The sequence below is a fragment of the Marmota flaviventris genome, chromosome 6 (genome assembly GCF_047511675.1).
Source record: "Marmota flaviventris isolate mMarFla1 chromosome 6, mMarFla1.hap1, whole genome shotgun sequence".
Taxonomy (NCBI): Eukaryota; Metazoa; Chordata; class Mammalia; order Rodentia; family Sciuridae; genus Marmota; species Marmota flaviventris.
Genome location: NC_092503.1, coordinates 20,073,110 through 20,099,294, shown reverse-complemented (window position 1 = coordinate 20,099,294; position 26,185 = coordinate 20,073,110). Strand labels below are relative to the sequence as shown.

At 36.6% G+C, this 26,185-nt stretch overlaps 1 protein-coding gene across 4 annotated transcripts; it reads right to left on the bottom strand.

Moving 5' to 3' along the window:
• Positions 1–7,731: 7,731 nt before the first annotated feature.
• On the bottom strand, positions 7,732–23,051 carry Fbxo30 (F-box protein 30). 4 transcript variants are annotated; one of them, XM_071612941.1, is made up of 3 exons: positions 22,998–23,051; positions 13,092–15,147; positions 7,732–9,954 (listed from the first exon to the last, which is right to left on the bottom strand). In XM_071612941.1, exons 2-3 carry the CDS (start codon positions 15,129–15,131, stop codon positions 9,751–9,753), a joined length of 2,244 nt encoding a protein of 747 aa, XP_071469042.1. In that variant the 5' UTR covers positions 15,132–15,147; positions 22,998–23,051; the 3' UTR covers positions 7,732–9,750. The 4 variants fall into 4 exon arrangements, with proteins under 4 accessions (XP_071469042.1, XP_071469041.1, XP_027794337.2 ...); XM_071612940.1 differs by lacking the exon at positions 22,998–23,051 and adding an exon at positions 22,871–22,987; XM_027938536.2 differs by lacking the exon at positions 22,998–23,051 and adding an exon at positions 22,427–22,649.
• Positions 23,052–26,185: the final 3,134 nt, after the last annotated feature.

Here is a 26,185-nt window from a genome sequence, read left to right as displayed (position 1 = left end):
CCATTTGACAAGGAGTCAACATACAATAATTGATTTTAGATATCAACTTGATTGAACTAAGGGATTCCTGGTAATCTGGTAAAGTTTAACTTATTCTCAATGCTGCAATAGACATGAAATCCCTTCCTATTCTCTAAAATGAAACTCAGGTGGTTTAGCATTTGGTTAGAATGGTTGGGCTGTCCTAGGTGTGTCTATGAAGGTACTTCCAGAGGAGAGAGGCAATTGAGTCAGTGAACTAAGTGGGAAAGATCTGTCCTTAATGTGGACAGGCACTGGATCAGTTAGGGGCTCAGATGGAACAGAAAGGCAGAAGGTGAGTACGTGCTTTCTCTCAGGGGCTGCATTACCTTCTTCTCCTACCCTTGGACATCAGAACTCCCAAGTTCTCTGACTTTTGGACTCTAGGACTCCTGCCAGTGGTTCTCTGGGCTGTAAGACCCTCAATCTCAGACTGCAAGTTCTGCCACTGGCTTCACTAATTAAAGTGAAAAATCACAATAAAGTTGTTGAAGAATGAATCATCACAATTATTTATCTTCTTCCTATTCTCTTAGACTCTGAACCTTGCTGTACCATGTAAGTAAAACTACTGTAGTGTATATATCTTCTTGTCTACTTCATGTTTATCCTGATAGCTTTATTCTAAAGCTCATTTAATTATACTTATCATTGTTCAACTTGGAGCATACATACCCCTTAATTGGCATATATACTCTTAATCATATGACAAGCCCAATTGTTTGCAATTTTTTAAACATTGTTTTGAATCAGTAGTTGTAAAGTTGTCTATTTAGAACCCAACAGAAAAATAATAGGTTTAGAATAACTTGAAAAGACCTCCTTCCCAAAGTCATAAAAATAGTAAACAAATTTCTTGGTTCTTGAGCTTTCTGATTGGATTGAGCTATACTCTTGACTTTCCCATTCTCCAGCCTGCAAATGCCTATCATGGGCCTGCCCAGCTTCTCTAGGCAAGGGAGCCAATTCTCCTAATAAATTCCCTCACATGTACCTGTCTATCTATATCCTATTGGTTCTATCTCTTCTAAGAACCCTGACTAAAATACTTTCCAGATCGGAGGGAAAAATAAGAAAAAGCAAAAGATAATTCAATTTTTGTTTTGAATATTCAGGATTTTTTGTTTAAAAACATCTAAAGAAATGCTGGGCGCAGTGGTTCATGCCTGTAATCCCAGTGACTCAGGAGGCTGAGGGTTCAAAGCCAGCCTCAAGAATGGCGAGGCACTAAGCAAGTCAGTGAGAACTTGTCTTTAAATAAAATGCAAATTATGGCAGGGGATGTGACTCAGTTGTGGGTGCCGCTGAGTTCAATCTCCAGTATCCCCCACCCCCCAAAAAAAAATCAAGGGTAAAGGAACTATTGAATTTAGAAATATCCTTAGCATTTGTAATAGTGGACATGATTCTCCCCATTTCTGTATTATACTCATCTGCAATATAATTTTCATGCTCCCATCAAGGTGAGTCTGTTTCTCCACCCCAAGAGGTGAGGCTTGACCATCTGATTGCCCTGGAAAATGGACATGACAAGAAGTATCATGAAAGGTTTGCTCATTGGGGCTTATTCTCTTGCTGTTTTTTCTATTGTCATGTAAATAAGCCTAGACTAGCCTGATGGATGATGAGAGACATGTAGCCTAATCGTCCCCATGACCCCAGCCAACAGTCTGCCAACTGCCAGACATGTGAGTAAGGTGATCTGAGATCATCTAATCTTCAGCCAACTGATCAGCTGACCATGGACATGTGAGCCAACCAGGCATAGCCAACTCAGGCCAAGCCAGAGCAGCCTAGCCAAGTCATCATGAGCTGATTACACTGTTGTTTAAGCCCACAGTTTGGGGGTGGTCTGCTATGAAGGAAAAATTGCCTGAAATAGCACTAAGTTACATAATCGTTTTTCATTATTAGGTCAACAAACATCTACGAATGCCTTCTGTGTGTAAGGCTGTCAGCTAGGCACAGAGACCCTAAGCTAAATAAGACATGGTTTCTACCCAGAGGAGCCTACATTGACAACATTGTTATGGACACCAGCAAATAGATGCAGTGCAGAATGATCAATATTGAAAAAAAAGTTTGACAATAAAGCAACATATGGGAACATAGAGGAAGGGTGATTTAATGACTTGGGATGGTCTAGGAAAAAAGCAAGTGAGGTCAGAATTGGATCCTCACCAATGAACCAGTCAAGTTGGGGAGAACATTTTATGAAGAAGAAATAACATATGTGAAGACTCACAGAAAATAAAGGATATAAAGTGGGAACTGGTGATATAGACAATGCAGCAGAATTATAGCGTGAAGGATATGGGAAAGATGGATGATTTAGGAAATCTGAGTTAAAACCTATTTGGCAATAAATCCTAACTATTATGGAAGAAAATAAGAAATCATTAAAGTGAAAAAGCACAATAAACTTTTTAAAGCATAGTTTACCTTCCTTCCTTCAATTATTTTTGACTTTGGACCCTGTCACTCTGTTTAAGTAAAGCTATTGTAGTGCAAGTCTCTTCTTGTCTGATTATCCTGACAGTTTACTTCACAGTACCAAACTTGCTCTGTTAAGCTCATTTAATTATACTCAGTATTGTTCAACTTGGAGCATACACCCCTTAATTGTATGTGTACCCCCAATTATATGACAGGCAGTTATTTGCCAAGCAATTTAACTTTTTTAAAAACATTGATTTGAATCAACAATTTTGCAAAGTTGGCTACCTAGAACACTGTGGAAAATAATTGGTTTAAAGTGATTTGAAAATACCTGCTTCCCCAAGTCATTAAAATAATAGATGCATTCTTTGAGGTGATTTATGATCATGTTTACGTAACTATGAAGAATGCCTCTTAAAATACTTCAAGAATTATGTGAAGAAATATTTAAATTGAATCTCTGCCTAAAGCCATCCCTCCTCTGGTACTTGTCCACTTGTCCATATGTCTGGCATAGTTATTAGATGATGACAGACAGAAAAAAACATAATAAATTATTGTGAAAGTTCAGAAATGAAACCACCTTCCAGAGTCAAGCCAATGGTTGATGAATGAACAAACCGATTGACAAATTCAGCTTCAATTTCACTAAATATAAAATGAGAAACTAAATGATCACTGAGGTTCCAATCAATCCCAAAATTCAAGTAGCATTTTTCCCACACACAAAAAAATACAAAACATATGCATCAGTTCAATTTATTCAGTCTTGCCTAATACATGATTGCATTTGCTCTTTAAAAGGAACACAAAGTATAAAACTATAAAAATAATCCTGAAAGTTATACAGTTTTTTTCAAATTATGATTTTAAAAACAGCTCTTTTAAAAGTGATTGCTATGTGCCACAAAGAGTCATAATAAAATGCAAAAGATGAAAAAACAATCTTTAACATAGAAGCCAATTAGCCACAGCTGTATTAAATATAAGGAAATTGAGCAGAATTACAGCTTTATTTCTGCTGCTGTCATCCATACTTCTGTGATGAAATTAAGGAATTTTATAGAGACTTTTAACTGAATAAGTTTGTCACATTACCAATATTACAAATCATTTCTAAACCATATCTTGAGCATTTCACAAACCTTGGGAACATGATACTTTTGGGATTTGATAATGACTATAAATATCACATCCTTTTTTCAAAAACAATAAGGCAAAATAAAATAAATAAAATGTACCATTTTAAAAGTGTATTATTTGGTGGCTTTTAGTACATTAGCAATATTACTCAAATCACCACCACCTTGTTCTAGAATATTTTCATCACTCCAAAAGAAACTCCATGTTCATAGTCACTCTCCTCCTTGGCCACCACTAATCTAATCTGTTCTAGAGGCTAGCCTCCTCTTGGTACTTCATATAACTGGACTAGTATAATGTGTGGCCTTTTGTGTCTAGCTTCATTCACTTAGCACTCCCTCCCCATGAGTACCATACCCTTTTGCATTGAGGATAAAGACAATTATTAATGTAAATCAAACTATTAATGTAAAGCATGAGAAAAAATCCACTGGAAACTAAACAGCATGAGGTAAGTGAATGAGACAGTTCAGTTTTATTTTCACTATGGACTGGTGCTTAAACAATGATCAAGTGAACAGTACAATTTTACATTTAAATACAAAATAAAAATCTTCAGAATTCATGTCCACTGAATTATGAATCACTCAATGCAATTTCATGTTATGGCTGTTTTTATAAAGCTATTGGAAAAATATTGTAAGGAGTCAGTACCGTTCTCTAGTTATATCAAATCCCTTATTTTATTAGGAATACAGGTAGTAATTTTTAAATCATCAATTGAATTGATGTAAAAAGATGGTACTATTATTTCATTTTCTCTGGAGTGATTTAATAAATAATATGGTTAAGCCACACTTAAGTTATAAAATTAAATAAGCATTAATTACTATTAATATAAAAAAGATTTCAACAGAAAAAAATGTTCTACGACAGCAGAGGGCAGGCTCTCCTTTTAAACTTCAATCTTTTGAGCAATAACAAATTTGTTGCTACTGTTCTCATATCAGTAGGCCTTAGAATTACTATTTTAAAATGTAAAATTAATGTCACCTTTTGACTAGGAGTGCAAAACACTCTCTGACTCGAGTCAATTTCTGTGCCAAAAGTTGAATACATTTATCAACTTTGCCTGTTTAAAACATTGAGGGGGGAAAAATTAAATTCTAACTATGTATATCAGAAAAAAATAAAAATTAAACTTGATGAATGTGTTGGGAAAGGACGTGACCTGATGATTTTGGTCCCAAGACTTCAACAAAAATGAAGTTTTATTACTTTCAAACACATAAACTATCACTACCACTAGAACTAGCCATGCATTGAAGAATCATTTCCTTTCATATCTGCATGCAAATGAATTAATAAAGTGATTTTGGAGATACTTAAAATTATATTGGTGTTGGGGGTGGTGGTGAACATCACATTTCCCTTGTCAGTTTGCTTCAGGTATGCTTTTCTTCATAGTAAATAATAGAGCTTGTCAAAAAGATTAAAAAATTATTTTAAAAGATTTGCATCGATTAATTTTACAGAGCATGTTCATGAACCTATCTTGTAATCCATTTCTTTGTAGTATTTTAACTTTAAAAAGTTACTATCCACATAATACATTGGAATATCAAACATTCTGAACATAAAATGTCCATTTTGAAATGTTCCAAGGTACAAAACACCTCAAGATGTTATCCCCCTTACCAAGACATATTGATCAATTTTAATGATTATCATTGTATATATTACAATGAATTTATAGAATTTCTTCAGTCACTGATGCAATAACATTTTTGTACAACTTCAGCAAACTGCCTAATTTTGCAAAGGATTTTCAGAGCAACATATCACACCTCACTCATTTCTACTTTTCTTTTGCTATTACACCAAACTTCTTTCCAAAACACAGAAGGAACCAAATATTCTAGGTATTTATTCTATTGATAATTACCCAAGTAATTTCCTTTTGTCTAAATATCCCTTCTCTTTCTACATTTAAGTGGGAAAGTGACCTGTTTCAGGGCACATATCATTCAGAGATGAGATATACCCATCAGTACAGAAACATTCAGTAAATCAATATTCTCACCCATAAAATGCAAGGTTGATCTTTTGAACTTGATCCTTTAATTAAAAGGAAACAATTAGGTAAAAGGTGACTTCAAAAAGAAAGAGAAACCATTCTTCCTTTTCTCTTATTTACTAAGGACTTCACCAGAATTGGCCTAACTCAAACCTTCTGGAAATGTTTTAGATAAATACTAACAAATCTACCAGTAAATTAAACACATTGGAATAGATGTGTGGTTTACTTTAAAGGCATAACTAATATATTCAGGCTTCCTAGGCCTTATGAAATGTTAAATAACACTACTCACAGCAGCAATGAGATAACCAGTCAGGCACATATCAGGAAAGATCTTTCCATCAAAAACATTTGTCCAGAGAACAGGGGCAAATTACTCCCCTTCTATTGCACTTCTAAACAACCAACTCTGTAGGTTCCAGTCATATCACCTCCTAATATGGTAAGTCATGGAGGAAACACATTTTCAATGTTTGTGTCATTTTTCTTTAGGAAATTTTAAAAAATTAATAAGGAATAGGGTTGTGGCTCAGTGGTAAAGCGCTTGCCTAGCATGTGTGAGGCACTGGGTTTGATTCTGAGCACCACATAAAAATAAGTAAATAAAAATAAAGGTCCAGCGGGGCATGGTGGCACAGGCCTGTAATCCCAGAGGCAGAGGCAGGAGGATCCTGAGTTCAAAGCCAGCCTCAGCAATGACAAGGCCATAAGCAATTCAGTGAGACCCTGTCTCTAAATAGAATACAAAATAGGGCTGGGGATGTGGTCAGTGGTTTAGTGCCTGAGTTCAATCCCCTTTTCAAAAAAAAAGGTCCATTGACAACCAAAATATATATTAAAAATAATTAATAACCGTATCTCTTTTCAGTTTGGGATGCAAAACATGGAGAAATCTGTTTGCATTTTTCACCTAGAAGTATTCAAATCCCCACAAGTAAAATCTGTTATCAATATACTAATACAAACTACTGTATCTTCAAGGGGTATGAGAAACTCTAGTATCTTAAACATTACTAAGACCCCAATATCCAAAGTTAAAGGACAGATGATAGGAATAGCCTTAATGGAATATGCACAGACAAAGACCAAAAATAATTCTATACTACTGATAAACCAGAAAGTCGATCTTTAATCTTATTGATAGGGTTGAAGGGATCCCTACAAATACTTTAGTAGGATTTAATTTGGAATTTATCTACTTCTACTCTCTTTGCTTATCCTACAATTCTAGTACGTTCACATCACTCTGCAACCACTAAACAAGTGTGACTACGCTAAATGTTAGTACTAATGAACTAAAATGTACTCTATTCTTGCCTTTGAACAGAAGAAACACCATAAAATACTAGTGAAGTTTAAAATACTAGTGACAAGTTTTTATACCCAATGTATTTTCTCATATGGCTCTAAGACTGAGACAACATATATAATTTAACTATTAACACAATCATTACTCTTAATTTTGGATTATACATTCGTACATACACATATATATCCATTCTAATAACACATCAGAGGGTAGAGATAGTATGTCTTCCTCTAAGATCTTATTTTTTGTGTGCATCAGAATCACCTGGAGTCCTTGTTAAAACAGACCATTTGTTCTTACCCCAAGTGACATGTGAGGGGGAAAGGAACAGAGAGAAAAAGAGAGAATGAAAAGAGAGAGAAAAGAAAGAGCAAGCAAGCTATTAAGCAGTACTGGGAAAGGATAAAGAGAATAAAAGTGAATTTAGATATTTTCCTCCATTTTGATGCTTGCCCTTTATCTTTCTGGGTAGCAAAGACTTAAGCAATCAACAAAGACTTTGCAAATAAAAATCTACTAGGTCAACATACAAACCTCTTCGTGCTTAAGAGGACAAATAGGAAGTTCTGGTTTCAAGTTTTAGAAAAATAATCACACCACAATCTCTTAGCAGCCTTTTAATATCTCTAGATGGGCCTACTTTCAAGACACTCAAGGGGCAAAGAAAATTAACTAATAAGTTCTATATATTACAGAAAAATTTAGAGTTCACCAGTAAAACCTGAGCTAGCAATGATAATCAACCAGCAACTCCTGTAACACGCAGAAGAATCAACATTCCAGAAACAGTAAGACTGTGTTTTGAATTCATCAAACAAGTATTAAAATTTTATTTAAATGAAAGTTTTTCTTTTTAAGTTAATGAGACATATAAGGGGAAAATATTAATTTTATTAGAACTTAAACAAATGTTGCACAGAGAAAACATTTTAACAAAATGATATGGTGGCACAACAAAAAAGAGAACAGGGAAAGATGTGTAAAAGAAATATAAGGTGGAAAAATGTTAAATATTTCATGATTCAGTGTGGAAATAACAAATCTAAACCTAAAAACAATGGATTTTTAAAAGCACAACAATAAAACAAAAAGTTAATGCCTGTGCTAGGCTAACCACAAACACATTCTTCAGTAAAAGTTTAACAAAAGGCAGAGTAATACCTTATAGTATTTGATATCTCGTTTCTGACTTTTTCACAGAAATAGAGACTTCTTATGCCATTCAATCTCAGAATTAAAATGATAGTTAAGCACTGAGAAGTAAGTATTCTACTAATTAAAATGAGAGCTGAGGCAAAACAACTGATGAGTCTTTAATCCTATATTTTTGAACTATAATAAGAACTTGATCCAACCAAAACAAATCTTCAGCAATTCAAAATTCTTTACTGCCCAAGTAACACCTCTGCCCATCCTGATTGCCATATATGAGAATCATGGACCAGTGACCATAAAGCACTCTCAGGGACAAATGTAGGAAGTAAAAATATAATTCAACGTTGACATTTATAACCAGGAAGTGCATCACCATTTTAGCTTACCACATGCCAGAATTTACCTAAGACAAATTATTTAAGTATATGTCTCCATCTTTGCAATGTTTCCTAAATACTGATACAGCAAATTTATTCATTTTTAAAGTGACCACATCAAGTTAACAGTATAAAACTATAATAAAATACTTCAAGAATAGGCTTTTGAATATTTCTCTATCCTCCCTGGATCTTTTCATGAAGATACAACTCTTACTTTCTGGTAAAGAAGTGTATAGGAAATTAACTTGGAAATGTTTCAGAGAGATTGTCAAACTATGCAGGTCTCTGCTGGATATCTTACAAAGACAACATTAAATTCACATCTTTAAATGTCTTAAAACAATATAGACAATATAGCTGTATTTTTATAAACTACAAAAGGCAAAATTTTAAAATGCATATGAAAAAGTTAAGCCCTTTGCATTCTGAATATTTGAAATGTATTTGCAAAATATGCCAAATTCAAACTTAAAATGAGGTATATTTTTGTTCAAACATTAAATGTTTAGCAAATACACAATAACATGAATGGTTTCCAATTAAATTCACTGGCTTGTTTTTTGTTTGCATGTTTTTGCTTTAACCTGCCATAAAACACATGGCCACAAATCTCTGGATGTGGCATTTAATAAAAAGGAAAGCTGCCTGTGGTCACTCTGTATAAGTTTTAAGAACATAAGATGAAAACATCTTTGTGAATTATCTTTAAAACATTATAAATAGCATTACCAAACACTAGTTGTAATTTTAAATATTATGTAAGTATACTGGAGATCATCTGTGCATCAATAATTGTCAGAGGGGAACAACCAGATAATAAAAAACTTTATAAGGATCTTAGGGCAGTGCTTAAGCAATTGAAAGTGTTCATCTGAAAAACCTATGCAGCAAAAATTTGAATCAAAGTTTTGCTTTTTTGATTGTGTGGGCTTAACCCATAGAAAACATGAGGAATAAATTGGTCAGGATCTTGTTAGTTTTAAGAAGCAAAACATTTAAGAACCAAAATATGCACACCATCAAAAATACTAATTCTGAAAATTATGTAACTAAGATTAAATCACCCTGTCCAGCAAGTTCCAAAAATGCCACACATTTCAAACATTAAGGCGATTATTTTTCCAACTAAACAGTACTTTATAAAAATATATATCACTTCAAAACATATATATACATAATGACATTACATTTATCTAGCTGTACTCTTTAATACATTAATAAAGTATCACATATTACAAAGAAATTATACTAGGTGTTTGCATGTGTATGCAGGTAGTTAGTTTTTAAAGTACAGGTTTTAAAACTGAGCGTAGTGAACGTCCTTCTTTAGTGAGTTCTCGAGTCACACACATACATGGCAATGGGATTGCTTCCTCCCGTTTCTCTATGATATTGTAACTGCATTTCTTCAAGTGGTCAGCCATGCTTAAGATGTCAGCAAATTTCCATTCATTAACTGAACAAAATGCAGTACTGAATCGCCATACCTAGAAGAGAACTCTACTTTAGATTTAAACAAATCAATTTACAGAAAATCAAAATGTATTTCTTGCTCTAACTGCATATATATCTTGTTAGAGAAACATCCAATATAAAGTTTCAAATAGTTACAAAATTTAAAAGTAAATCCATTTTCAAGTAAATTTGTCAAATTTATAAAGACAACTCACTTCTATGAGATAATGACTTCAATACATTTAATAAACAACCCCTCCCCCCCAAAAAAGGACAAAACCCAACATTAAAAATCACTTCCAACCTGGCTTACTGGACAATTTTTTAAAAATCATAACTTCATAAATTCAAGGTCACTTCCCAGAATAATATCTACTATGCATTATTCTTTTCCATCTATTCAATTGCCTACACAGAACTACACATGGTCTGGATATATTGAATAGTGTTTCGTTTCTTTTCATGTTCTTCTCCCATTCCTATTACACCACAAAGTGTAGTAAAAATCACTTATCTTTCCACTACTCACGAATACTGAAGGTACCTAGTAATACTCAGAAACACATTTGTTGAAATGCTTCTAAAAATTTACATATAGTTCCTATAAAAGGGATCCTATTTTCATTAAAAATGTGTCTTTAACTAAAAATGTGTCTTTGTTAAAAATACGTTTTAGGGCAAAATGCTAACCTACCATCTGTGTACATATGTCTATTGGTAAAAATATGGGCACTCCCTGTTTTTTCCCTAGTCAGCAGCCCAGGCCCAGAAGCACTAACATCTTATTAGTGCAGCAATGACCACTGTGACCCCATCTCATCATTACAATTGAAAACAAAGCCACCCAAACAAAAGTAATAAGCATGAGAGCAGAATAAGGGAGACACGTAATCATGAATCAGACAGGCAGGTCTAGGTATCCTAGCTAAGTTTATCAATAGGCCAATGTTTAGTTAGAGAACACAGAATGTAATTGTCCCTTGGTATCTGTGGGAGATTGGTTCTAGGACCCTTCCTTGCAAGAACCCAAAATCTGTGATGCTCAGGTCCCTTCTATAAAATGGTATAGCAATGACTGTTGCGGTCCCCTTATATAAAGATAATTAAAAACAAAGCTACTGACTTGCACAAATTATGTATTGATTCCTCATCTGCTAAGTAGGGATAGTGGATTAAATAAGTTAATGAAAGTAATGATGTATACTATATACCATATTATACGTGGAGATGTGGATATTAGAGATAGTATATTCAAAGACCTTAGCAAGAAAGAAAACACACCAGGAAACAATAAGCATGTCAATCTTGACTGGAATGCAAAGTGACAAGAAGAAACTGAAGAGGTAAGGATGAAATTATGAAGTTTTTAATGTTTTATTAAGGACTTGGCCTCTATCCCAGGGGAAATGGCAAATATTAAAGAGTTTTAAGCATTGCAATAACAGTATAAAAACTGTATTATGAAAGTATGAATATTCTAACTCTTGTATAGATAATATGTTGGAGTGGGGCCCAATTGGAGGAGGAAGCCCTGCAGGAGGAAGCTGTAGTATTAATCCAGGAGAGAATCAAAGCTTAGACTGAACTAGGAAAATGGCAGTGAAAGAGAAGAAAACATAGGACTTCAAAATTACCTAGATATGGCAAAAAAGGGGGAAAATATCAGTCAAGCCTATCTCCCAGATCCCTGGTTTAGGCAAGTTGGTATACTATGATGCCACTCTGAGATTAAGAAGAGTAGGGGAGTAGAGTGAATTGGACATGTTGAGTCTGCATAAACTGTGGGGTAATCAAGGAGAGATGTCCAGCAGAAGCTTGTGTGCAGTGGGGTCTGGAGCTCAGTAGAGAAAAAGGTCAGTTTATAGACATGTGAGTAATCTGTGTAAATGATGGCAATTTAGAAGACTAGATGAGATCTCGATAGGAGTTTTAAAATCTCCAGAAGACATTCTATCCTTTTTGTTAACACCAGTGAAGAAGGATTAAAAAAAAGCCAGACATAGAGTTCCATCCCAAAGGGGAGAGAGATACCAAATCATCCACAAAACAAAAACACACAGAAACACTGAGCTAATGAAGCTTTCTGCCACCGTAATTAACTTTTGGCAAAAATCATAAAACAATTTGTGTGTTCATTTATTGGTCAAAAATCCTCAAGAGAACAGAGAAGTAGCTGATGGAGAATTCAGCAAAGTTGGAGCAACAAGTAAAAGACAAAAGCTAAGGGTGCTAAAAATAAAGTAATCAGAAATTTGAATACTATACAACCAAATGTTTCATTTATCAAAATTGTTTCTACTTTATAAAATGTGAAGTTTCATATTATAAGTGTTCTAAAATGAAAACCACCTTTAATCACAGATATCTGTAATACCTTTTCTCTCCCATGGGATAGTGCCTCAAATACAAGGTAGACAAAAGTCAAGTACTATAAGAGAGAAATGGTGGAGCCCAGACTTGTTTTAGATATGTCTAAATCTCTAGCTCCAGTTCTCAGTGTGTTACTCTTTTGTACTGTACTAAATTCAGTCTCCACCCACAATATCAAATTCTATTGCTCTATCTTTATCTTATCTCACTTCAGCCTAAGACACTTTCTCATCCATCCACTCATATCCCCTGGCCCCTTAACACTCCCCTGGTCAATTACTAGAATGAATATAGCAATAGCTGTGCCTTTTTCTCATCTCTCTCCATTTGGATTCCATGTGAAACAACCAAGTCCCAATAAAGAAACTGCTAAGAATGGAAAGAAACTGACCAACTGACAAAGTAAGAAAAACCCTTCTCCTAGTTTCTTTCATTGTCTAATGGTGACAGTGTTTCAGATGGAGCCCAAATTTAAAAAGAGGGTAAATGAAGGAAGTTATTACAGAAGAATTGAGGGGGTACAGAAGAGCTCACCTGAAGAAACAGAAGTGGCCTTTGCCATATTAGATTAGAATCTATATTTAGGAAACAAATTTCTGCAATAAATTTGTGATTATCACAATTCTAACTATTCTAGTTCTTCATTAATTATCACTTTAAAAATGTGTCATTATATTAACTTAGTAAATTTTAAGGATGATCAATTTTTCAACAAGCTATTAACTATAGCAATTCAGCAGCATTAAAGTGCCTACTTCATGTCCAATAAAGAAATTGACACAATTAAGATTAAACTAACCTTTTCCTTTATCTGCCATGATGAATTTCCTTCTGGATACTTCTTTTTCCCCCATTGCAGTATGACCATTCCACGAGACTGAAGCAGACTGCCACACACATCCCTCATTAACCTGGACACACATGAGAGCTGGCATAAACTGAAGCCATCGAGAAAGCCTGCAATATGTTGTAGGACCTCAAAGGGAAGACTACTTAGATGGTCATTATGTAATCCCAACACACAGTTTCTAGAAGGTTCTACTAATACTGTAGATACACATGGCTGAACTCCAAATGACCTCAAATGACGGTCATGTATAATCTTTGCTCCTTGTGTTGATGGACAAAATCTACGCTGAGAATAAGTACAACCATAATAGGCTAAAGGGCACCGCTGTTCCATCCAGCCATTGAGTCCAGCATGAATGTCACCATGTACATTCTTAAAATGTGAAGAAAATTCTTTTCTTCTAAATAACTGTCCACACACAAAGGTAAACATTGAACGCTGCTTAGGTTGATACCTAGCAACACATTCCAATACTAAATCCAACCCAAGTGTCTGAAAAGGACTTGGATTTGAAAGCTGGGGATTGGCATGATCACAAGCTGAAGCTGAAGCTATTTCCCCAACCATTGTATTTGTAGCTAATATTGCAGATGGAAGCGAAAAAGTCTGCGTCCCAAAGTCAATATGATATACATCAACCATGCGACTATCAGATATACCCCTCCCACCTGGAGAATCTCCTAGACAGAACAGTAATGCTGCTGTAATCAGATCTATTCCTTGGAGGCCCATAGGATCTTCAGCAACTTCCAAATCTGATGTATCTACTGCTTTATCTTCTTTTGGTTTAGACCAACATGAATTAGAAAGAAATTTGAATGAAGGAGCATGACTGAAAGATAAGACATCCACATTCCTCAAGTCCCCTAAGTCTACTTTTCTCCAATACAGTCCTCCTTCATCTTCATCATCTGGCATGAGGATATGCTGAACGGTGCCATTAGGTAAAGCACTGGAGGGTATTACTTCTCTAAGTTGTGCTGCTACTGAAAGTGAACTGGAAGATTCTGCAGTACCATCTGATGCCACACATTCTCCATTTGTTAAGCTACTTTGTTTTGAATCAACTTGAAAATTCTGATCCTGGTCTTTGACCTGTGTACATACATTTTCCAAAGGAAAGCCATTACAAAGAACAGAAGTGCCATAAGAACCTGCATTCAAGTCACACAATAAATCACTTGAACCATTTTGCTCAGACTGGGCATTCTGACTTATGCCAGTATGGTCGATTCCACCTACTGCCCCTATCTCATCCTCATAAGGATGATCCTGGTCTTTCAAGTTTCTATCCTGCAAACTTTCTCTGTCAGTTTGTTCTTCATTCATTTCATCTGGGGTAGTATGAAGACTTGTATTTAACATGCCAATGTCTCTTGTGGCAGTATTCAAGATATCTAAAGCAGCAGCCAAACTTCTGGTTGTTTCTACAGTAGCTTGATAAAGTGCACCATAAGATTCTTCATCAACAGATACCAAACCATTAGCATGTGGTATTTCAGAGACACTGGATTTAACTGAGATTTGTTCTCTAGGTTCAGATACTTTATCAGTAGCTTTTGACATCATGGTGGCTACTTTGAGAGATTCTAAGAGCATCCTTTGGTCTTGAAGAGCCAAGGCCATATCTAATTGAGCCACTTCATCAACATCTCTGCTTAGATTTTCATATGATTTCCGGTCCGCATAACTAACTGGCCATCGGTTCCATTCCATAGTACAGCATACCACACTTGCAGGACACATTTCAAGATGTTCAGCAACTTTATTTCGGGTCATGGTAAAAGGACATCCAAAGTCACTATTTAAGCAAGGCACTCGTTCAAATGGACACAGAAGTCGGTGCTCATTAGCTTTACAAGAATGGAAAACTGCTCCACAAACCAAAGGACAACCAATCAAATCACAGGAAATCCCAGGCTCTGGTCTGGTCATACACCGTCTACTGACACAATTCACACAGTGTGAATGCTGCAGCTCCTCCTCCATAATGGTCAGTCCAGCTCTAGTGTTAAAATAAAAGAGAAAAGAAGTTAGACAAAAAGTGGTTGATTTTCAAACTGCTCAATAATATAAATTAAATCACTGATTCATCGTATCTTATTTAAAGATATATCTAAACATATTTAATTAATTTTATATTTAATCAATATATCTTGAAAGAACTTCAAGTAACATTTGAGTATTTTAAAATGTCATAAAGAAAGTACTGACATGTGGGAAGTATACAGCATGTAAAAATATACATAAAAAGCATATTATGTCTTTCAAAATAATACTTAAATTATAGTACTGTGTAGTATATAAATTAATACCAATAACAAGTTAATGTGTACTTCAACTTTCAGATTTTAGAGGCTGCTTTAGTTTTTGCTTTCCTTCCTTTTCTTTTTTATAATTTTCCCAGTGTTGGGGACTAAACCCAGGGCCTTACACACTAGGCACACACTCTACCAAGGAGCTAAACCCCCAGCCCAGCTTTTACCTTTTTAAAGTGATTGTGATATGCCTGATATTGCAGAGACATATTCATATTCCATACTCATTTCAATTTCATTACTATTACCAGTCAAAACTTTACTATAAGTTTTCTTTTTATTCTTCTAAATATATGAATTAACGTACAATTAAATCTGCTAATCTCTCCTTTACATATGCCTAATAAATTCTCTAACAAATTAACAGGGTAAGGCTTAATTAAAATACACAGAGAATTTATCAAGAAAATAAAAGTTCTAGCTCAAGCTCTGTATCTGTGGGTAAAACACTTCTAAAGACCTCAGTTTCCATTCATTCATTACATCTATTTATTGTTTAGCTACTCTGTCCTAGGCACTGCATTGGTGTGGCAACAAAGATTTACTGAAAAATTTTTTTACTGTTTTTTTTTTTTTTGGGGGGGGGGGTATGGGGTCTTGCTATGTTGACCAGACTGGCTCCTGAGAAGCTGAAATTACAGTTGTGTGCTATCATGACCATTTTTCAATATAAAGACTAGTAAATCATAGAGCCTTTTCTCAACAGCAGGAGGTTGGTGACAGTAAAAATCCTATCACATTTATAAAATAATCAGTATGGATAGGGGTTAGAGAAGAATGCACAGTCTTGAAAGATGAATTGTATGGATCAGTAAACTGGTAAGGGAGGCATTCCATGCTAAAATAATAGCCTGTGCAACTGAAAAGAAGCATGAATTGACAAAAAATATATATTAACTCTTCCTAGTATTGTTGGGTCAAGGTAAAATATAAGGTAGAGCAACGAGGCCAGGTGGGAATAAGGCAAATCATGAGAACTACATGCTACTCTAGGGAGTTCAGATTTCTAGTACTTGTAAAATAATATCAAGACATTACAGATATTTAATGGTCTTTCTTGCTTTTTAAAGCTAGTATAGAAAGCATATTTAATTATAAGTGAGCTTATTCAATGAATTTTCTATAATTAACTTTTTTATTGGTTTTTGTTAGTAAAAACAAAGTATACCATATTCCTTTTGCCACCATTCTTATTTGCTACTCAACCACATGTTCAGAAAGAAAAAAAAAAAATCTTCTAATCTCCCATACATTGCTGAAACCTCTTATCTGGCTTTATTGTTACTACTCCTCAATAAAACTGCTCTATTGAGATCCTCCTAAAATTAAAGGGCTTTTTTTTTTTCCTCAGACCCCCATCGTCCCTGGCCCTAACATTATAATGACTAATCCCTTCTTTTTGAACAGTCATCTTTCTTTACTTTACATGCTGTGTACACTTCTCCAGTTTCCTAACTCTCTGGCTATTCTTTAGTCTTCTCTTAAAAATTACTCTTCTTCAGGGTTCCAAATTATTCAATCTATACATTTCTCCATTCATTCTATAAATTCTTTCATTTTTTCGCAAGTCTCTATTATCAGTCATATGCAGAAAACTAATTTATACATCCTGCTCAGACACCTCTTCCCAACTTCAGACCTCTCTTGCTAATTATTTATTATGTGTTTGTGCTTGTGGATGGTATGGAAAACTCAACTCTATTATTTCCCAAATTAAATTACATTGTAGTATTTAATTCTCTAGAGAAGAAACAGATTCTTAACCCATTTTCTTCACTCATGAGTAAGAGTTACTGCTAGTTCTCTGGGGTTTTTTTCCAATAAATTCTATCTTGGTTCCAAGTGGCTAAAATAATTGCTCCCCAAAATGCTACATCTTTTTCTCCAGTTGAAGCTTGATTCTAAAGGAGCTTTTCCTAATTAGGAATGTTCAGAGTTGATATTATGATATTCAATGATATCATGACAAAAAGGTACACATTCAACACCAACACTATGTTTTTACATTGTTTTTAAATTACAAATTATGAATTAAATACTTATTTTTACTCAAAATATTTATAGGCAAGTATATAGCCTATAAATTAAAAATAGGCATGCTAAAAGAATCATAATAGAATGACAAGTTAATGATAACAAATGCTTGTAATTTAAGCAGATATTCACAGAAACTTTAATAAGAGGACAATCTTACTGAGGGTCACACTTTGAAAACAGATGTAGCTGTCTTATTTTGTAACAACTAGACCAAGTTCATCCCACATGCTGAAAGTTATAAGCTTGACTGCTACTAAGAGAGAAACCTAAAACAAACAATTTCAACTGAAGTGACCACTGCTCTAAAGACTTGTAGGGACAGTTGATGTTACACTACACACCATCACAGGACGACACAAAGCAGAACACATCTTAAAATTCAATTCAAAAGTATTTAAAATAGCAACTGCTGAAATCCTGAGTTAAACAGCAACAACTTTCAAAAGGAAAGTAGAGGGTTCTCAAGCTTCAAAATAACTAGCCTCTTTTACACTATTCCTCTCTGAATAAGAATATAAACAATAAAAATAATGGAAAAAGAAAGAATCCATAGCTACAAGTCCATAATGCTTATTATGTATTGAAATAGACTTAGAAGAAAAAGAGAACACTATTTATTTTACTTTATCCTTCTTTGCATATATTAAGTCTCTAAATCCTCATAATGACCCAGAGAAAACAGGTTCAGAAGTGACTTGCCCAAGGACATTGACCTGGTTAAGTGGCAGAGACGGCAGCACTTAAATCTGTATCTGATCAATATACAAGGGCAATAAGACATGTTTCCTTATTAAAGTTTAAGAAAATAAGGCAGCTCTTCAGTAACTAGTTTCAATTTTAAGATGTTATTTGCGGAACGGAGATTACACAACTTTACTTGTGGTTTATTCCAACACTTAATCACCCTGTGGTCAAGAAAGTCTTTTTGGTCCTTTCTAATTATAAAAGCATATTACTTTGCTTTGAATGTATGTGTTTAAAATTATTTTTAAACTAATTTACATTGGTAAGGTTCAACATAAACATATGAAACATTATTAACTTAATAATTCTCAAAATAACTTTACAAAGGAGCAATCACATTAAATTTCATTTTACAATTAAATATATTAAGAATAAGAAAATATAACAGTCATGCTGGGGAGCATTCTGGGGCGAGAGCCCTCAGCTTCAAAATTTAAAGCTTTCCCAGATCCATCTTCTTTTTAATCAGGATTGCTGGCCATCAAATTAAAAACATCTTCATAAAATATTACACAACTACTCATAAATCCTGTGAAACAGGTTTAAAATCATCAATCCCTGATTTCTCAGTGGAACAGTGACAGAGCAGGTCCAATTGGAAAACATGTTGCTCAAATTAAAGGATTCAAGTTCAACATGAGTTTAATTTGAAACAATGTTTTTTTGAAAAATCTATTTCCAATCAGGATTTTTACCTGCCAAATCACATCTTTACTAATTTACACTTAAATATGAGTTAGTGGAAAGTTTTACTAGACTAAAAACTACTTGTAAACAATGAAATGCAACTATTTGTAAACAATAAAATGCTTTACAATATTTTTATTTATTTATTTATTTATTTTGTCTAACAGACATTCCTTGCCAACTCATACTCTGTGGCTGACAAGCAATCCTTAAAAATAGTTTTAAGACATGGCATTTTCCCATACAATAAAATGAGAGCTGGTCATTTAAAGCATAGAGATAGTGCCCCCCAATATTTTTTCAAATTCATCCAAATGCATATGGAAATAAGTAAATGAAAAATTGTAAACCTGCATGATTTTAAATTATGCTAATGTACTCAAAACAGATGACTACCTCAGGGCTGTTCTTATTGTCTGCTCATCTCCTAAACAGACACAGATACACAGGCTTCCCCTCCCCACATCATGCTAACTCAACTCTTTGGTCTCTGCTTTAATATTACCTTTCTATGTACCCCAAAGCAAGGTAGGATCCCTTACTATGTGTGTTCATTATACAGCTGCACTTTCCCTGATAATACTAATGACAACTCAAAGGAAATCATTATTCTGTTTACTATCTCTCTCCACAAGAAAACTATAAGGCCTTTGAAAGTCAGGACCATCTCTGTCTAATTCATTCTTGTTTTCTCTGCATTCAAAACTCTGCCTTGATTACAGATTTATGTAAACACGGGTATGAAAAATTATAATAAAAGAAAATAGTAAAATGGGGTTCCAAAACAAAGAAAAGGAAATATCTACCTCCCAGTTGTTCTATTATTTTAATTCCCTAATCAGCCTAGCAGGCTAGTTATTGGGACAATAAAAAGGCACCAGGTTCGAAAATAAAAATAAGTAAATGTCTGCATATGCTCAGATGCCATAGTAAGGTACAAGGTGAGGAAAAACTCAAAATAGGAAGAACATCAGCCTACTGTTTAATATTACAATTAACATGGTATTAGATAAAATAAAAATCTACTTAAACAATAACATGCTGTTCCAATGTAGGGCTGATGTGGAAACAGATGTGTTCCATTAATCAACCATTATTACAAGAAAGTTCATAATTGAAATTTCAAATTTAGCAATCAGTTCATCTTTGCATAGTCAGAGGTATTAATGTACAATAAGTACAAATACTTGCTGAATGACTTGCTTATCAGGTACACTCACAGTTTTAAAGATCAAAGTAAATCTACACCTTTGCAGGACATGGTATTCACTGTTTTAAAAAGCAGGCAGGGTGGGGGTTGTAGCTCAGTGGTAGTGTTTTTGCCCTGTTTTGCAGGGTCCTAGGTTCAATTCCTAGCACTGAAATTAATTAATTAAGTAATTTAAAAAGGGGGAAGTGGAGGTGGCTAACCAAGATAAGAAATATACTGTAGTTCAATTCTCACCTCAAAGCACATGCTCCCATTCCAAATTGGCTTACAGGTTACAAGGTATATTCTTTTATTAAACTTTGATCCTGGCTTTTTAAAATTTTTCTTCAAGTGTTTATCCTTCCAAATATGATATAATCAAAACATACGTCTTCCATTTCTAAATATGGTCATGGTCATGAACAGCTCATTCCAAAGTGAAAGTTCTAACTACTTACAATGTTCTCCACTAAATAAACAAATGAAATTATAATAGACTTACATCAGAAATTGAAATAATATTAGTAACTATTTAATACTCAGACGAGAGCCTAATTGAGTTGATACTTAGATAAAAATAATCCACCCAAATGCGAAAACTCAGTTTATTAAGATGGGTATCATGGTACAGGGAATGGGCTTACAAGGAATCTTAGTTTTTTGACCTTGAGGCAACTAATCTGCTCTGAAAATAATCTAGAACTCTGTGAAGTTTGGTTACAATTACATGTGTGTCCAACAGGATATAAACATGTAGGTCTCAGAAACAGATGCAATCCACTTTACAAAATAGCCACATTTAAATAAAGTTTTATGTATAATTATTTTTATGTGGTCGTTTAAACTTACAAAACTTACTAAATGCAGTTTGTGAGGAAGTACTATACTCCTGCAGGTCTGGAGTTAACATTACTCAGTGTTTAAAAAAAAAAAAAAAAAGATTTTTTTTGGTAAAAGACTTTTTTAATTGAGGTGTGCTTGTCTGTATCTAACATCCACCTACAGCTACCTACAATACAGAAGCAACTAGTCCAAAGTGAATCTCATCTATTTTATCTCAATGAACTTGAATTAAATATTTTATATAGGCTGACTCAAGACTTTATCATCAAAGTGTTGTACAACTACAATGCCATTCTACAGTAAAATGCTCAGCAAGTACTAACTCCTTTTATCAACATAAGCAGCCTGGGAAACTCATTTAAAGACTATCCAAAATGATATGGAATACCATAGTTTATCCTATGTGAAAAATTATATCTTAGAAACATGTTTTATCAAATAGTAAACACATGCCTATTTTAGTGACCTTAAGTTACTAAAGGCAGAATCTCAAAATGTTAACAATTATTTATATAGTATTGCTTTTTAATGCTATTTTATTTGGGCACAGCATTAGGGGGAAAAATAAAAAGTCCTCCAATGCTAAACCTATATAGAGAAGCAATGGCTTGAAATTAATACCCAGAACGATTAAGATACATAGGCAAACTTCAGTTTTCTTATTCACAAAATTCCACCCACTTCTACTAGAATCACACACACACACACACACACACACACACACACACAAATGGTTTATTTGACCACATTAAAGCCTCAGGTAAAAAAAAAAAAAAAAACTGGCAATTTAAGAAATTAGCAAAACAGCATGTTATCACCAATTAAATTTCTACAGTGAGAAACAGTGACTAAGCATAAATAAGAGTGATGCAGCGAAAACTGTACACTGAAATTTACCCCTTAAAAAAATCCTAAAAGTCTATTTTATGCTACTCTTCCTTTTGCCAAGTCGACAACTTCACTACTTTGGAAACCCTTACAGGAGGAGCAAAGGCAAAACATGTTAATATAATTTACTGGGTCTCTAAAGAGTACAACACAGTACTGAGATTTAGAAAGTTTTAAGTTTTTTATTAAGAGTTTTAAGTTAACCTACACTGATATCAGAATGCCCATAAATAACTTCATCTTGGATCACAGTCAATAAAGTAACCATGGAATAAAAGGTCAATTACTTCCCAAGCATCTTGACTTAACAACAGCGCTCAGAAAGAAAAACAAGAGAAAGGGAGAGAGGAATGGAGTACTGGAGCCGTGGTAAACACGGACAGCTCGGTCACGTTAAGGGACATTCACAGACTACTTAGAATCCACCACGCGTTCCGCGTCCCCCTTCCAAGCAAAGTACTTCCAAGGAGCAGGACACGGCACAAATAACCCCGCAGGTCTGGAAAACCAAGAAGTTCCCCTTTAATAAGGACCGACGCTAAGGCAGATCCTCCCGCTTCCAAGAATGGAAAAGTTACCAACTTCTTTCATCCCGCGGAGACAGTTGATGATGCCTCCCAGTCTCACTTAACCCGTTTGTCCCCAAAGAACACAAGTTTCTAGGAGACAAAAGGAAAGCTGCTGGGTTTTCGAGGTCCTCGGACTTCGCTAAGTTACACCCCCCGCTCGCCCTTCCTCTGCACGCAGACACCAACAGAGGTGCCCGGGGTCGGCGCCCGGGGCTCGGGTCGCCATTTGCCGACCGCCTCAACGGCCGGCCACGCAGGCGGCCCGGCGCGGACAGCGGCGCGGCGGACGCCCTCCGGGCCGACCCAGGACCCGCGCGGGCGGGCCACCGCCGCGTTACTGCCCCGCGGCGCGCCCGCGCGTCCACCCCGCCGCCGGCCTCGCTCGGCCCCGCCGCCGCCCCCGTCCCGCTCAGCGCGGGCCGCGCCGGCCACCCGCGGGCCTCCGACACTCACCGGCGCGCGCGGCCGAACCGCGGCCCAGACCCAGGCTGCCGTGGCCGCCGTGCCCGGCTGCTCCGCACTGTCCCGGCGCTGCCTGGAGCCCCACACCCCCGTCTGGCCCGCCTCCTCTGCGCCTCACCCCGCAGCCGGGCCGCCGCCTTTTCTCTTCTCCGGGCCTGCTCCAGCGGCAGCCGCCCTCCTCCCGCGCCCCGCCCCGCTCCGCCCCGCCCACCAGCCCCAGCCGGGCGGGGACGCGCACGCAGGGCCCAGCGGGAACGCGCACGCCGCCCTCTGACTCCGCCGCGGCGACGTGGCGCAGAGTGGGAGAGTCAGCTTGGAGAAGCGCTGCCCTGGAGCGTCTAGCCCGTGGGTTCCCGGCGCGCCTGTGTAGCTCCGGGTAGTACTACCAAGTCCTGTTCAATTTTAGAATCTTACGTTCTTGGAAGGACTCCTAGACCCCTATTTCACTGTTGAGAAAACAGGCCCACGTACAGTGACTCGTTCTCCTCGCTAGACGTAGGAATTGCAGCTCAGCTCCCCAGGAGCACAGCGTGGTGCTCTTCCCATCAGCTCAGATACGCAGGAAATGGGTCGGCACTCGCCAGGGCCCTTCTCGCTGGCTTACCTAACGTGTCCAAGCCTTGGGATTTAGTGTCACTTTTGTGCTGTGACTCGTTTTCCCCTGCAGGGTTCTGGCTGGATTCAGGCAGCAGAGTCATTCTGGAGCCCTAATGGGGAATACACAAATGTCTGCGTCCGTGAGGGAGTGAGACTTTCTCCTGCCAACTAATTTAACTGGGGAGAGAGCTTTTAAATGAGATAGGAATAGGGAATAAAAGGAGAGATACAGAATCTCAAAGGAAGTGCCCGAAATGCAGGAAAGCCCCAGGAACCATTGAAATGTAAGAAAGTTGCAACTCCCAGGAAGGAACCCTAGTCTGCAAAAGTAACTCAGGGCAATGCACAAGCTCAACGAAAACTGGGGTTGAAATTGGGTAGCTCCACCCTGGCTCCACCTTTAGATTAGCCCCTAGCAACTAAATATTAACACCCCACACCAACCAGTAGCTGTCTCTCCCTCTGTAGCTAGCCAGCATGCTCCTTTGAATGCATATTGCCTTGCTCTATCCTAAAGACATCTCTCTCTCCTGAGATTGCCCCCATTCTCCTTGACTATGTATCTCCTTTAATAAAGAAATCTTGGTCTATGCCTTTGGCTTGTGCTCAAATTATTTTCCATCAAGTATGCCAAGAACCCCACTGATCCTGAGTCAAATTTCGTTGTCGTCGTGCCCTCCCTCCTCCACCCCCCAGTCTCTGAGAACTCCTTAAACAATTCTTTGTAGTCATCTCTTCTCTTGTGACAATACCACTTGTGAAAGATACGTTACAAATGACTGAAGATTAATGAAATACCACATGTCTGTATCAAAGAATAGAGGTCCAAACCTCAGTCTAAGACCAAGGGCCAGAAGAGACAGTGATTCAGAGTGCTGTCTGATGGGAGTCCCTCAACCAACATCCATCCTGTGGACTCCTGTCCGCTCCTACCTCAAGAGAACTACAATAAAGAAATCGTAGTTGTAACTTGGCAGTATGAGTGGGGGCAGGGAAGGGAGAACACTGCTTTGTCATTTTTTTGTGGCTACATTTTTTTTTACCCCAAACTGATGTTCCTTGGAAAAGACAGTTCACACATAATTTGCAATCCTGCAGAAAAATGACTGACTCTCAGACTTTTGGATTTAAAAGGCCTGAAAATTAAAAACCAGTAATAACAAAAAAGACACCATCAAGGATCCCTATAAAACAGACCCCCTTACAACTAAGCAATGAATAGTTTCAGAAAAATAAGACAGCCAAGCTGGCTCTCAGTCACATGAGATTAACAGCCACACTAGAAAATTTGTAGTTAAAAAGTGAACTACTCTTCAAGGCTGTGGGAATAAGATAACATCCAGGTGATGGGAGGCTGGGAAAATCACTTCTGCCTTCTGCGATTATGTGGTCACAGTGATGCCAACTCTGAAAGTAATATTAGAGAATTTCCCAGATGATAAGGGCAACTCCAGGGGGTGAGGGCTTTAATAGTCACTAAAGTAACCCACAGTTACCTTTGCCTTATTAGCATAGTAAAACACACACCTGTAGGTGGAGGCTTGAGATGATAATGAGACAAGAATCATGATAAGGAAGAGGAAGGAAAAGACTGAAGTCCCATCTCTACATGTGGAGACACCAAGAGACCACATTCCTGCCTTCCCCCTAGATGCCATGAAAGCTATTCCCTTCTGTACTTTGCTTTAGTCTATCTGGGATCTCTGTTCCCGTGTGCTGTCTGCCTTCTACCTCTGGCATAAGCCCCCCACTCTTTGCTTTGCTAGAGCTAGCCTGGGGGTCACTTTCCCCAAAGTGCTGTCTCCCCTTCTGGCTCAAACAGAAGTCTTTAATAAAGCCTTACCCGTGTTTAAATTCTTTCTCATTTCACTGTTCCTTTCTATAACTCTGGATCCATGAACCCAAGGTCAGTAACAAGTTGAGTTAGCAACTTAGATTAATCACAAAGTAAAAGTTAGTTCTTTGAATAAATTTAGATTTTTTTAAAAAAATCAGTCTTGGGGGAGCATTTTATTTTATTATTTATTTATTTAGGGTCTGATATGTCTTCAGACAGGCCCTGGTCCTTCGTCCATAGTTTGAGAGCTATTGTCCAGAGAGCTAGATGGTAAAGCTGTGGAAGCAGGCAAGTGACTGGTGGGAGAAGACTGTGGTTCTGCTGTTGTTTTGCCCAATTCTCTATTCAACTGCCCTGATTGAGTCACATACCCTTCCTTTCCTTCACTCACCCTCCTATAAATAAAGGGGACAGAGTATATGGTGTCTAAGTCCCTTTCCATTTTATTTAAAATCCCAAGATTCTGTAATTGAAATTTGGAACTTTCCCCTTTACTAAGTCATCTCTCGGACATGATGTCACCCTCTCCCACCTCAGGCTGAGTCATTCAGGCTGGAAAAACCACAATCTTCTTTGCCCTTCCACCTTAATACTTTTCTATGTCCAGGAATTTTTTTTTAATCTCTTCTTTCTTCTTGTCTTTCACATTCATCCCTAGTTTCTATCCTAGGTAAAGTTGAATTTCTGCTGTTTTCTAACCAGTCCTTCTTCCTCTAGTTTTCCTACCTCAAACCTACTATCAACATAGTTATTAAGACACCCATTTCATCTTGGCATTTCTCCATTTAGACATCTGTAATAGCTATCTAGTGCCCATTGTTTACAATTTCAAATCCGGTCCTCAACTGTTCAAAGTGAATCTTTCATCTTAT

Bases quoted from the DNA above. Each gene is read 5' to 3' on its own strand.
- Fbxo30 (XM_071612941.1), bottom strand. From the start codon at position 15,131: ATGGAGGAGGAGCTGCAGCATTCACACTGTGTGAATTGTGTCAGTAGA. The intron at 9,955-13,091 runs GTTAGTTTAATC...GTTCTCTTCTAG, and splicing joins CATGGCAGATAAAGGAAAAG to GTATGGCGATTCAGTACTGC.